Raw genomic sequence first — 12023 nt, forward strand, 5'->3', positions numbered from 1 at the left:
TTTGTAGAAAGATTCAGTATGTTTTTAGAAACAAGGTGGTGTATCAAAAGTTTTTTTTATTCTTATCTGTCCTCCATTATGAGAGAACTAATCAGTGTGATTGACATTTCACAGCTCAGATGAATGTGTACACATGTCATTGCTACGACCTTCACTATGTCAGTGAGTGGCTTCAAAGCCTCTCATTTGAATCCTGTAAATGTCCTACACTTTGTAGGAAATCAAGGTGTCGTATCTGAGTTCAAGCATCCTGCTCAAGGTCAAGGCAATCATTGTTCAGATAATGGATCACACACGTGCGCACACATCAACACAGACCAACAGACTCACAATTATTCCTTAGTTAATGTTTATTTTCCACATTTCCCTGAGGCATTTAATTGGCACTTGTGTTATTATAGAGATTTGAAATCTGCATGCTGTGAGCGTCGGTCCCACTCTCTCACACACACATATACACCATGGAAATGTACACACATACAGACTGCTATTCTCAGTATAACTTGTTGCCATGGGAACAGCACACCGAGGTGAATAGAGAGCCACACGGGAGGTTATTTTACTCTCATAAACAATCATTGTTGCCTGAGAAGTTTCTCCTCAAGCAAATAATTTGAAAATCAGATTATGTAACACAGTTTTCCAAAACTGATTTTGCATATATTTACAAATAAATACAAACCGAGAGTCACAAGTTAAATGCCCTTTTTATTCTAAAGTAAATCCATATAAACAAAACTACATTTTGTGTTACTATTAGCTGAGGTTTCAAAGTGTTCCCAGAACAATATTCATAGAGGTAAACAAACAACAATAGCTTCTATTTTACACATTTGTCTTCTAATTTTACAATAATGACTTTTTAACTGAATATACTGCTACTGTATATTCTGTACTTAGTTTGTACATGTAGTCTTGTAATATGTGTTCTAGCAACAGTAATTGCAGAGGTTGAAAATGATTTTCTAATTTAGTATATAATAGAATTATAGTCTTTATTATGTCAGGAAAGATTGATGAAACATTTAGCCAGACTCTAACTTGACATTACAAGTGTAGGAATTTATTCATGTCTCAAAGCTTCACTACTCAGTATATTTCATATTAACAATGGATCAAATGGTGGTGTGATATGGAAGGGGTCTGTCTCAGGGATGAACCCACAGAATTTTAGTCTAATAGTTTAATTTCATTGTTTAGGTTTTGGTCCACCAAGTGTCATCAGCCCCATTTTCTGCAGCAGCATTAAGCTGTTTTCAGTGAAAAGACTCTGATAAACCCACTGTAGTCCACCACCAAGCAGCAGAAACAGTTAGCAACTAGCTAGCAACATTCAACACATGACCAGAAGCAACTGCAAGTTAATACTAATGTTTCCCATGTCTGCTGGATATGGAGGCGATTAGGTGATAATATGACAGATGTGATGTTTGCAGCTTGTTCTGCTGCCCCCAAGTGGCCATGAAATGAATTAATGCAGCTATAAAGGTAAACTTTTCATTACTGGTTTTCCTGTAAGTGGCTAAATGACTACACTAGACAAGAATAGAATAGAAGTTAGGTAATTGTTCCAAGAAGTGAAGCACAGTACTGAAAACTGAAATAGATTAGATGTAAATATAAGAATTCAGTGTCATTTAAAAGAAAACAGTCAAACTCAGTCTGTATTTGTATTTTACTCAGTCCAATGCACACTGTTTTCATCATTACAGTAACGGTAGAATATGGTATATATTTAAATTAAAGTATTTGCATTAATGTTTCATAAATAGGTTTTTCAGGAAAAGTGCGGGTTTTACAGAGAAGGATTATAAATTATAATGAAGGTCAGTGAAGCTGGTGAATGAATGAGCAGCCAGTCCTATTGGCTTGTTATTCATGAATACCTGTATAACCACACTTGCCGTTAAAGCTGACCTTCTACAGTATGTATGGAAATAAGTAGTCAGCAGCGAGATGACCTTCCAGCTCAGCCACAGTCTGTCACTGTGGGACAGGTCCCTCTGTCTGCAGTATTATGTAACAGCTGAGACACACACACACACGCAATCCAACCACAAGAGGTGTGTGTGTGTGTGTGTGTGTGTGTGTGTGTGTGCGTGGGCAGACAGGAATGCACAGACGAAAACATACATGTAGAGGTGACTCAGTGTCACGGGTGTGTCATTCTTATTATTGCCATGTTCGAGGCCTTCCAAGTTTCCAAGGTTTAATCTGATTTATATATCGATGATTCATGTGTTTATCCCTCTTTTTTAATTAAACCAGTCTTCATCTTTTGTGCTGAACTGAATCTGAGGACAGACATGATTCATCCTGTTCAGCCTCACAAGACAACAGTGTTTACATTCCATTAACCATTGATTAACCATTTGACCTATTTGAATGCCTTCAGGTGGCGATAACACTGGAAATAAGACCATTCATTTCTTCAAAGTCGTGAAAGTGCTATCAGCCGTTGAGCTTGCACCACCACATCCCTCTCATCACCAAGAGCTTCTTCAAACACTGTAAGAATCATTTGTAATTTTAAATAAAAATAATTTTTATTTCACAGACTTTTCCTGTAAAAAATGTTAAAGCAAAAAAATATCAAGACATTTAAAAATAGACTGCGACATTTACATGTCTAACATAAAATACAAATACAAATCTGTAACTGAATAATCATATATTTCTATTTTACACGTACGTACATACAATACGTATTTATATCTATCAAAATTTTCTTAAATGTGTGTTTAAAAAATTGGGGAAAATTAGCAGTAAAAGAAGCATTGTTTCTGTATTTTTACATAGATTTGCTGAATTGAATCATGTTGAAGGATTCAAATAGCTGCAAATTGCTACTTACAGCCACAGAGTGTGCTGCTGGATAACACCGTCACTGTTACTGATAAGTCTGTGTTAGGCCAACACTAGTTGATAAATGTGTAAATCAGTAATACATTGTTGTCATTTTAAATCTCACTATCACTTATACAGAAATTATTCTGTTTGTGTACAATTATTCAACGTTTTCAGATCTCCTTAAAGGAAAACTTAAAATTATCACTCATGTAAACTTATAAACTTATGATAACTTATTGTCATAAAAACCTCTGCACCTATTTATTCATGATTTGATTCCAGACTTGTATAAGTGCACAACAAGTATCATTTCAGCAGCACAAATTATTAATAGTACTAATCAGACTGTGACGATGCTGTTCTGTTGTTGTTGATTATTCAGGCTTAGACACAGAAATGTCCCAGTTTCCAGGTGTATTGAATGCAACAAACATCACTGTCGTTGCCTCTCTGCTGTGTGTTTTTGTCAATTTGTTCATTTCCCCATTATCTCAGTGTGTCTCTCCCATCACCACTCCATCTGACACCCTATTATCTTTGTCTTCTCACCCATCAGTGCTCATCCCATTCCTCCCCCACAGTAGGCTTCCCAGCATACACCCCTCTCTCACTCTCACCTCTAAATTTCTCTGGAATAGCAGCCTGGTCAGACTGGGTTCGTGACTGATAGAGCCTTAATTGAGGGTTTCATTTCAGTAAGTGTTGAGGGATTGAAGCTGGAAAAAGACATAATTTGACCGTGTATGTGAGATTCTGGTGGATTTACATGAAATTATTTGATCTCTTGACACAGGTTGGTCATGATTTGTAAATAATGCAACAAAAGAGTGATGTACCCCTTACAGTTATGTCAAGCTTGGAGAAGTAAAACTATGTAGTATTTCAAGAAAAGCAAGGATTAGAAAGAAAAAGTTGAAAAATGTACAATGGCCGTGATAAAATATAATTCATGCATCAGAAATGTTTTCTCTTATTAAGTATTATCTGACCCTTCAAAAGTTCCTTCTAACCCATTTGGGGTCCAGACCCTAAGGTTGAGAACCCCTTATTCGGGAAAATGACTTTTTATTTATTTGCATAATAAAAGAAAAAGGACAATCCTACGAAATGTGTTCAACTTTTTGAGAACTGAGATACCAGCTGAGATCACTTAAGCCTTTCTTAATTATTAAAGGAGACATTATGCTCATTTCCACATCCATAGTTTTAATTTGGGTGACTACTAGAATGGGTTTACAGGTTTTAATGCTCAGAAAACACATCAGTTTTCTCATACTGTCCAGTTCTGCAGCTCTGTATTCCCCCTCTGTCTGAAACTTTCTGTTTTAGCTCCTGTCACTTTACTGTTTTCTGTGGGAGAGGGAAGCTTTTGTTGGTGCAGACTTTCAAGACCTTTTTAACTTTCAAAATGTTTTACATGCACAAGAACCTATAAAAAATAATGAAGGAAAAGAAGAAAAAGAAAGAGCATAATAGCTCCTTTAAGAAAATAAAGGATCAAATGACCATAAGTGATATTTCATAACACATTTTGCAGATGACCACCAGCTGTGGTCTCTATGACAACTACGTCAGAGGTACAAAACACTGTCCGGTCAATGTGTATAAAGGCCAGGACTTGTCCACAGTGTTACTAGGGAGGGGAGGAGGCTGTGTGTGCTTCCTGGCAAGGTGGTGGTGAGTTGCTGGGCTGGATTTAGACCTTCAGCAGGGGGCTCTGAGCCCTCTACTGATAAGACTGGGAGCACATATCACTGTGTGGTGTCATTTGTAATGCTGAGTAACCTTTTAAACACGGCCTCAAAACAAAAGACCTTTAAGTGTATTTAATTTTGCCTTGATAGCTGTGATGGCACATATTTGATGTCCGGGACTCAGGTGTCAGTCAGCAAATCAGCGATGTGCTGAATGTGTCATATTCAGGTCATTATAGGCAAATGACTGAAAAGACGAGGCAGAAGTCAAATACGTAATGTCAATGAGCCCATAAATGGATTTTAATGGATTAGCTGTCAGCAGCAGTGAGTGGAGAGGAGAGCTGTGAGTGTTTTCTAATCATGATGGGCTGTGCTCTGCATGCAGATATTAATAGCCACAAAGCAATGTCACTACTAAGTCCCCCGCTCCCGCTGACGGCTTTGTTTTCAAGCACATTCTTTCCATCTTTGTTTTTGCTCTCAACTTATCCTCTGATAAGAAGTAAGGCCCCTCTTTTTGCTTTCCTCTGCTCACCCTGCTCAGAGGGAGAAAACAGCATTTGCCAGCGTATCATTAGGTATTAATGGTGTATGTTCCATAGTTTAACATATTTAAAGGGGCACTGTGTTGTTTTAGAGATGAAATTCAAACTCAGAATTTTAATATTTACAATATTAATGAGGTAATGATACAAACAATTTTTTCCACAACTGAATAAACGAACTGTTCTCAGAGGAAAATAAGGTCCCCAGAACACTGTTTGAAGCTAGAAAGGTGGCAGGGTCCGCCAAATATAAACAAAGTACAGTATGTATATAAATATACACAGTATGAAACTGTGTTGTCCTTTCAGGTCAGTTTGTTTATTCCGTTTAATCAGTGATTAAAAACAAAGAGAGTTTGTTTATTTAGTTTGTTTAGATTTTTATCTTCTGATTAAAATGTCTTCCCCAAAACTACATAGTGCACCTTTTAATAAACAAATGACTCAAAGTGGGAGGCAGAATCTCTCTGAGGAGACGGAAACATTGGACCGTGTGTCATTTAATGGCAGAACCTTGTGAGGATCCAATTTCAGGACAAAGGCAAGGCGCTGAATATCAACAAAGCTGAAGAAACAGCCCGATGGAGCAGTGGAGAGCAGGGAGAATTAAAGAGGAGGAGGACAGGGAAGCTATTTCAGGGATAGTGCGTCTGAACTGACAACTGTTGCCCCCCTCACCCACTGTTATTTCTCTACCTCTCTCTATCAAATCCCACTCTCTCTCCTGCTCTTAACCTCTGGGCCCTCAATGCCCAGAACTTTTCCAACCACAGGCCCTTCTCTCCATCGCTCTGTGCGTCTCGTGATAAATATAGAACACTATTAGCCTTTCCCAGTGAGCTGTGACACACGTGCACACCGCCCAACCACGCATGGGACCGTATGGTATATAAGGGCCGAGGGTGAGGGGCTGCAGGAGAGTGAGAAAATAAATGATCTTAGTTAACTCAAACAAAAGAAACTAATAGGAAAAAAAGGAAAGACAGGAAGACAGAAGTGTATTATTTCTTGTATTTAAGGCTCTTGAAGAGGAATCAGCTCTCTCCGCCTCCCTCTTCCCTCCCTTTTACTCTCCTCCTCTGCCTCACCCAGCACTCTCAGCCATCCATGAGTGTGACCAACTCCTCTGCCTATCGATCGGAGCGTAGTTTCCACCAGACTTCATCCTCATCCTCGTCCTCTGGTAACCCATACATGGAGAAGAGCCGGGGACTGTTCACCGACGACTTTGGCTCCTTCATGAGGCCCGGGAGCGACGCCTTGGGGTTTTCCAGTAAGTTGGAAGCAAATTTGGGTCTCTGTAACTCGTTTGGTATACAAAAGTAGTTTAAAGATGACAGCAGGAGCAGGTTGAAGTGACAGCTTTGACTGTAAAGCAGATTTGTGTGTGTGCTTGGAAGGGATTTGTTTGAAGTGTGGTGTTTTTCTCCATAAAGTGGCGATAAAACACGTCCAAGGTGACAGTTCAGAGGAGGAAGATAACAAGCAGGACTGAGTTTAAAAGGCAAAGGAACTTTGGTGTGGAGGATGTGTTCAGACAAATGTGTTTGTGAGCAGGATTGTGGCCATGGTGCTGTCCGATGGAATAACTGAAGTGTAAAAAGAAAAGAAAAGAAAACAGATGTGCAGAAAGAGGAGTCAGTCTAAGTTAGAGTTGTATTTCTGTAAAAATCGAGGCACTGTTTGGGCCTTTTCTTCCAGACTTTTCAGGCATTAAAATCTGGAGACAATTCACTTTACAGTGCCTGGTTCATCTTCTAACTCCGTACTGTGTGGAGCTGGTGTGAACTGTACTGTATCACTTCACTGCTGGCACACACAGACGTGTGAATGTGTGACTTCTGAACTTTAAATGGACTCAGTGTCCATGTCGTCCGTCCCTTAGGGGCAGAGCAGAATTGTTTGGGAACCATGGTTGGTGTACCATAGGTGCAGCAAAGGAGCCTGAGGGTGGGTGCAGCTAATGGGAAAGCAAGGCCCACACACTCACACACACACATACACACACATGCACGCAAGCCGGGGAATGCTGGACAGACTGCCAGCAGTGTGACTTCACACACTGAGTATCTGGAATGACGCCTGCATAAGGAATGACCAGATGGTTACCCGGTGACCGGTGTACACACCAAATACATACACGCACACACAGTTGGAATGATGTCACACAATCAAACGAATAAGTGAAGTCAGAGCTAATACCACACACACACACACACACACACACATTTCCAGTCTGAGGTCATGATGTGTTACTTCACTGAGCTCAGGATATCACTGTCGTCACTGACAATGCATCAGACTGCAGGATTATCATGTTTCTCTACTGTATCCTGTTACTGTCTGCTGCTGCCATGAACCTGTTTTCTCTTAAAGATCATTAAAGCTGCACTAATCAATATGCTACTATGTGTAATGTGAAAGGTCTCGTTTATAGTGACAAACCCACACATAATTATCATGCAACTTTGCATGTCCCCTCAGCTATACAGCTCTCTTTAGCCTCTTTCAGCTCATTGTTTTGGTTGTACTGTGTTTTGGTCTGCTTTTGTCATTTTATACGCAGCAACAGGCAACTTTTTTCAGTGAAATCTGATAAATCTGTAAGCTACCTGCACAGGACCAAATAGCAAAGTTAACAATTAATTGGGGAAGGATGTCAATCATCTAGTAAGCCAGTGACCCCAATATTTTCCTCAGATCTTAATAGAGACCGAAAAACAGAGCTGAAAGCAGAATTAATATTGGACTCATATTCTTCAGGTGGACAGAAACAAATTCTATGAAATGCCAGTGATGCTCTGTGTAAATAGCCTTTTATTTTTTGTACAACAAATTTGCAGTCATAGCTTTATAAGGTTAATATTCCGTATGTTGGATGCTGTTATTCTGTGCTGTATTGTAGGCAACAGGACTTGGTTCAGTTCCTTGAAGACGTTTCACCTTTCATCCAAGATGCTGTAATTGTTCTTCTGCCCCCTAGTGGCCAAAAGAACATTCAATGAATGCAGCTTTAAAGGTCCTTTATTATAGAAATTCTTTTTTTGATTATAAGCAGGTCTGGGTCCTATATAAATAAAAAACTAAATGCAAAGAGAAATGCACACACACGTTTTCAGAAACTGTGCCTTTAAGGTTGTGATATACAATCACTGCCCTCAGCAATGCCCTGTGCAATGCAGTGATTACAGAGCTGGTGTGGAAACGTATTGGGTGGTGTCTGCTCAGGCCTGTGAGAACTGACCAATCAGAGCAGACAGGGGTATTCGGGAGGGGGTCTCAAAGAGACAAGCACTAAAACGGAGCATTCAGACAGAGGGTGAATAGAGGTGCTGCTGTAATGGACAGTATGAGAAAAATATGAGGTTTTGTTTACATTGAAGCAGATAACCATTTTCTAGTCAACACCCAAACTGAAAGTATGAACCTGAAAATGAGCATAATGTGGAACCTTTAAGTACACAATACACAAAAATAATGGAGGCAAGTTTTCTTTAACAACAGTTACCAACAAGAAGATCTTGGTAACAATATACAGCCAAATGGCTGTGATGCCAGATAGAGTAAAGTTGAAGACACACTTGAAACATGGATATAAGTTTTTGGTGACGTGAATAAAAAAAACTGTCGGTAACTAACACAGAATGTTTTTTCATATTTAAGTTTCCTGTGCAATTTAAGTCAGTTGTAAAACATGTCAAAGCTGCTTTCACATTGTCAAAAGGTCTTTTCACAACAGAGTCATCAAAAGCACTGGTGTTACTGATAACATTAAGGATGGCTCTGTTGTATTCAAGCATCCCAGTGAGCCATTTTCACAAAAAAGTTCATTGATCTTTCAAAATTCCGTTCGCAGGAAATACACAGACCAGGCAAGCTTAGCCTCTTTAGAAAGCTAAAAATCTCAGCTGCCTTTGAGGAAACAGAGAAGTGACCATTAGGCAGCTTATATTTATTTCATTTTATGAAAGGACCCAGTAAAACAAAAACTAATGAGTCTGAGTTATTGATTCTACCATTCAACAAGACAGCAAAGCACTCAAGTAATGGAACATGAAATTAAAATAAAAAATGTTTTAGCCAACATGAAGTTTTTAAAATCAACGAGAGGTTTTACATGTCTGTAACCAATCCCAAAAGAAACACCAGCTGCTGGTAGTGTAATTATCACCAGTCTTACAATTATATAAGATGTGAGTTCACCCTCTTTAGCAAACAGCATAAATGAAAATTCAGTGAAAATTAATTGTCAGAGAAAGAAATACATGTTTCCTCCCGTTGTTTAACATCTTTTCTCATCTTGTCGTGCATGTAGGTGGATCTGGAAATATCAAGGCTCTTGGGGATTCGTACCAGTTCACAGTTGACGTGCGAGACTTCTCCCCTGAAGACGTCATCGTCACCACATCCAACAACCAGATTGAAGTTCACGCAGAAAAGGTGGGAAGCCATTGTTTTTCAGTTGGAATGTAATTATAATGCTACAAAACCTTGAAACAAAGCTGTAAACAGCTGTCCAAATGGGAGTAGATTAATAACATATCACAGCATCTTTCTTCCTTCACAATACATTAAGTCATTGCTATCACTCTGCCTTTGACAGTTGGCCCAGGACGGTTCGGTGATGAACACTTTCACACACAAGTGCCAACTACCTGAGGATGTGGACCCCACCTCGGTGACATCATCACTGGGCGCCGAGGGGACCCTAACAGTCAAGGCACGGCGACACCCGGCCAAACACGAGCTCGTACAGACCTTCCGCACGGAGATCAAGATCTAGAGAGGGACGCACTTTCTCATCACAAACCTCTCACCTTTATTTTTGTGTTTTTATGCTACTTCCTCTATTTCCTGTCTTCACTGAAACCATTCTACTTTCAACACTCAGAGTCGGCAGTGTGCTCTATAAAACATGCCACCTTCTCGCTCCATGACTGCAACACATGCCTGTTGTTGCTCATTTATATTCTGAGTTAGTTCATCATACTCTGCAGCAATAGGTCATACCTGCACGTAACATATTGAGACACAGGCACTCGGACATGTACAGCATTTGTATGAAGACACAAACACACATAGAGAAATTATCTGATCAGTTCACTACATACCTCCTGTCCTCTAACACAGGTCTAAAAATGAACCTCTGAAATTGATGGTGGCCACGTTGATAATAATTTATTGTATATTAGGATTTGTGTGAATAAAATGATCCTGCTTTGACAATAAACATCTGGCAATGTGTGAGCCTTTTGATTGAGGTATGGCATGACAAACTGATTGTAATTTTTTGTTTTTTTTACTTTAAAGGTGCCATTTGTAAGAAAAGTTGATCTTTGAGTCTCATTCCCAACTCTTCAAATAAAGAAGCTCTGGGTTTCCCACCTTGTCAAAAACTGACACTTTGGGATTGTAGGACGGGTCGGATGACATCTCACAGCGTCAGAGTTGGGAATGAGACTCGAAAATCATCTTTTCTTACAAATAGCATCTTTAACATAACAGTTTTTATTCAAGTTTTCAAGGCATAACATTGTTATGATGTGATGAGTTTTGTTTGTAGCTAGCACCTACATTATACCTGACAGATTGTTACAGACTGGGATTTGTATTAATCAACAGTAGTGCTGCACTTAGAAACTGTAGGGAGACGCCAAATCGCACAAAATGCCAATTTCTACATAATGTTGCTTTAAAGGTGTGGGCCTGGAGTTTGGGTACAGATATGGATTTATAACCATTTTCATAAGTTATGATCACTGCCTTTATCGAACATGCTGATGGGTCTGTGTAACACTTATCAGTTCATTTTTCCATACAGAAAATGACAAATAGAAAATTAAAACAATTGGATTACATTTAAAAAAATGTTGTTCGTTGTTCGTCAGATCGATGTATAATTAAGCTTTTGGAATAATTGTTCAAATTTTCTATTCGTTTAATGTTGGGTTAGAAAATGTTGAATTGAAAAATAGAAAATGGGAGAGTTTTTTGATGACAAGCTGCAATGATTCATCTAATAAATTTATTGCGAACTATTTTGATAATTAATTAATTTGAGTATTTTCTTTTAAGAAAAGGGTAAAAAAAATCCTTGTTTCTAGCTTATATTATGTGATTATTTTTTGTTTTTTTTCTGACGTTTGAGGATCATGTAGGCTTTGGGAAACACTGAGTGGCATTTTCACTATTTTCTGACATTTTATAAACCAAATTACCAATCGAATAATTGATAAATAACCAACAGATTAATCAACAATGACAACAGGCTAACCATTAGTTGCAGCCTGGAATCAGTAATCCATTTTGAAGGTCGACTGATACAACACCATTATTCCTTCACCATATAGACACAAAGGCCTAAAGGTAAAAATAGGGCAAATATATGCACAAAGACAGGTGACCAGTGAGCACCGCAAGACTAGTCTCATAATCAATACTGAACAGAGCAGCATTCACTTTCTGTATACAGGATGGAAGGTGCTTCTTTTCAGCTTTTGTCTTAGGAAGCATTTATGAAGCATCTGTCCTGCTTTCACGAGAAAAGAATCTCAAAGGCTCTATTCAAGCAAAAATAATCTAGGAGCCTTTGTTATGTGGCTCTAATTTTCTCCACTGTGTTTGAGCCAGGCTGTGGCCTTTGCAGTTTTATTGTTTTTCACTAAAGGGAGGCCACATTATTAAAATTCACACTACAACAACATGATTTATAATGGTGCAGTGAAAAGAGCATTGAAATTGTTTTCAAATTATTTTTTTTTATTATTCCCTTGAAGGATTTGAAGGTGATTCTGTATCTTTATTCTTAACACATGGATCTCATCCATATTAGTTTGATACTACAGTGATGTCTAATGGCCTACACATTAATATAATAACATTTGAGACAGCCTAAAAAGTGACTTTGAGTAAGTTTACCAAACTATCAACA

At 38.7% G+C, this 12023-nt stretch overlaps 1 protein-coding gene across 6 annotated transcripts; it reads left to right on the forward strand.

Moving 5' to 3' along the window:
* Positions 1-6199: 6199 nt before the first annotated feature.
* hspb7 (heat shock protein family, member 7 (cardiovascular)) lies at positions 6200-9875 on the forward strand. Of its 6 annotated transcripts, none has more exons than XM_073470987.1 (4): positions 6200-6369; positions 8960-8964; positions 9408-9532; positions 9696-9875. In XM_073470987.1, the coding sequence occupies exons 1-4, from the start codon at positions 6200-6202 to the stop codon at positions 9873-9875; spliced, it is 480 nt and encodes a 159-aa protein (XP_073327088.1). The 6 variants fall into 6 exon arrangements, with proteins under 6 accessions (XP_073327088.1, XP_073327091.1, XP_073327090.1 ...); XM_073470990.1 differs by having other exon boundaries at positions 9738-9875; XM_073470989.1 differs by having other exon boundaries at positions 9408-9517.
* Positions 9876-12023: the final 2148 nt, after the last annotated feature.

This window comes from Pagrus major, chromosome 7 (assembly GCF_040436345.1).
Source record: "Pagrus major chromosome 7, Pma_NU_1.0".
Taxonomy (NCBI): domain Eukaryota; kingdom Metazoa; phylum Chordata; class Actinopteri; order Spariformes; family Sparidae; genus Pagrus; species Pagrus major.

Excerpts from the sequence above, each read along its gene's own strand:
- hspb7 (XM_073470985.1), top strand. The coding sequence starts at position 6,200 with ATGAGTGTGACCAACTCCTCTGCCTATCGATCGGAGCGTAGTTTCCAC. Across the intron at positions 6,387-9,407 it reads TAAGTTGGAAGCAAATTTGG|GTGGATCTGGAAATATCAAG; the intron begins GTCTCTGTAACT and ends TCGTGCATGTAG. Across the intron at positions 9,533-9,695 it reads TTGAAGTTCACGCAGAAAAG|TTGGCCCAGGACGGTTCGGT; the intron begins GTGGGAAGCCAT and ends TGCCTTTGACAG.